Consider the following 1,927-nt stretch of genomic DNA (forward strand, 5'->3'; position numbering starts at 1 on the left):
CTTCTTTTCCGATCTGTATCCCCTTGACCTCCTTTTGTTGTCAGATTGCTCTGGCTAGAACTTCAAGAACTATATTGAATAAGTAGGGAGAGAGTGGGCAGCCTTGTCTAGTCCCTGATTTTAGTGGGATTGCTTCAAGTTTCTCTCCATTTAGTTTAATGTTAGCCACTGGTTTGCTGTATATGGCTTTTACTATGTTATACGACTGCTATGGCTACTGAGGAATACCCAGAGACTTGGGGTTCTAATTGGTTTATTTTTGGTTTTTTTGTTTTAGGCCTTTTTATGGAGTTAGTGATATTTTATCTACTTAGTTTAAATAATAAGGTAGAGTTAGTTGATTTTGATAGTTTGGGTGACTGATTAATATATGAGATTGATGATGTTGGAGTCATATTGGAGGGTGGAATTGGGGTTGCAGCTATGTATAGTTGTGTTACTTGGATAATGGTAGTGGCTGGGTGATCATTGTTTGCAGGGATTTTTATTATTATTGAAATCACTCGGGATTAAGTATATGTAAAATAAAAATTAGTGAGATTGTAATGAGGAAAGACAGGAAATATAGTTTAACTAGTCCTTTTTGATTGGTTATCATTTTGGATAGATGGGTTTGGGTGATAGAGGTTGACTTTGGGATTGTCTTTTCTAGTCAGGTCAGGTCTAGGAGGTTTAGGGATACTTTATAGCTAGAATTTAGTGTTTTTTGGGGGATTATTCGGTGCATAATTGATGGGAAATAGCCTAGTGAAGTTGAGAATGATGATAGTTTGGTGGTTTTGTTTATTGATAGGTTTAGGGTTAGATTGTTGAGTTCTAGGGCGATAGCGAAGCCTAAGATTGTGATGAGTAGAGCTGTTAGTTTTAGGTATCAGGGTATGGTGAGAATTTGAATATTAGTTGGAGGAATATTGAGTGAGATAAGAAAGCCTGCTATAATACTTCCTAATGCTAGACGTTTGATTGGATTAATGAGATTTGGGTTATTTTCGTTAATGGTAATTAGTGGGGAATAACGTGGTTTTGTCATGGTAACGAAGTAGATGATTCGTATGCTGTAAACGGCAGTTATGGATGTGGCGATTAAGGTGATTATTAGGGCTCAGGCGTTGGTGTTGCACGTGTTGATGGTTTCGATGATGAGGTCTTTTGAGTAAAATCCTGTGAGAAATGGTATTCCAGTAAGGGCTAGGCTTCCGATAATAAGGCAGGATGATGTAAATGGTATTACTTTTATTATGTTACCTATTTTTCGAATGTCTTGTTCGTCGTTAAGGCTGTGAATGATTGATCCTGAGCATATGAATAGTATTGCTTTGAAGAATGCATGGGTGCAGATATGAAGAAAAGCTAGGTAAGGCTGGTTAATTCCTAGGGTGACTATTATAAGTCCTAATTGGCTAGATGTGGAAAAGGCTACAATTTTTTTGATGTCGTTTTGTGTAAGTGCGCAAATTGCTGTAAATAGTGTGGTAATGGCTCCGAGGCATAGTATGGCTGTTATAATGGTGCTATTGTTTGAAGTTAGTGGGTGAAATCGGATTATTAGGAAGATTCCTGCGACAACTATAGTGCTTGAGTGTAATAGGGCGGATACAGGAGTTGGGCCTTCTATGGCGGATGGGAGTCATGGATGGAGTCCAAATTGAGCAGATTTTCCTGTGGCTGCAATTAGGAGTCCTGTGAGAGGTACTAGGTTGTTGGTGTTAGTTAAGAAAATTTGTTGAAGTTCCCAAGAGTTTGTATTTAGGCAGAATCAAGTTATGGCTAGGATAAAACCGACATCTCCGACTCGGTTGTACAAGATTGCTTGAAGGGCTGCTGTGTTGGCGTCTGCACGGCCGTATCATCACCCGATTAGTAGGAAGGATATGATTCCTACGCCTTCTCATCCAATGAAGAGTTGAAATAGGTTGTTAGCTGAGGT

General features: G+C 38.9%; 1 protein-coding gene across 1 annotated transcript; it reads right to left on the reverse strand.

Moving 5' to 3' along the window:
* Positions 1-263: 263 nt before the first annotated feature.
* LOC116889799 (NADH-ubiquinone oxidoreductase chain 5-like) lies at positions 264-1,627 on the reverse strand (the record flags this gene model as incomplete). The annotated part of the gene is made up of 1 exon (XM_032890648.1): positions 264-1,627. A coding segment is annotated over one exon (525 nt), but the record flags the coding sequence as incomplete, so codon positions are not given.
* Positions 1,628-1,927: the final 300 nt, after the last annotated feature.

This window comes from Rattus rattus, unplaced genomic scaffold (assembly GCF_011064425.1).
Source record: "Rattus rattus isolate New Zealand unplaced genomic scaffold, Rrattus_CSIRO_v1 flattened_line_171353, whole genome shotgun sequence".
NCBI classification, from domain to species: domain Eukaryota; kingdom Metazoa; phylum Chordata; class Mammalia; order Rodentia; family Muridae; genus Rattus; species Rattus rattus.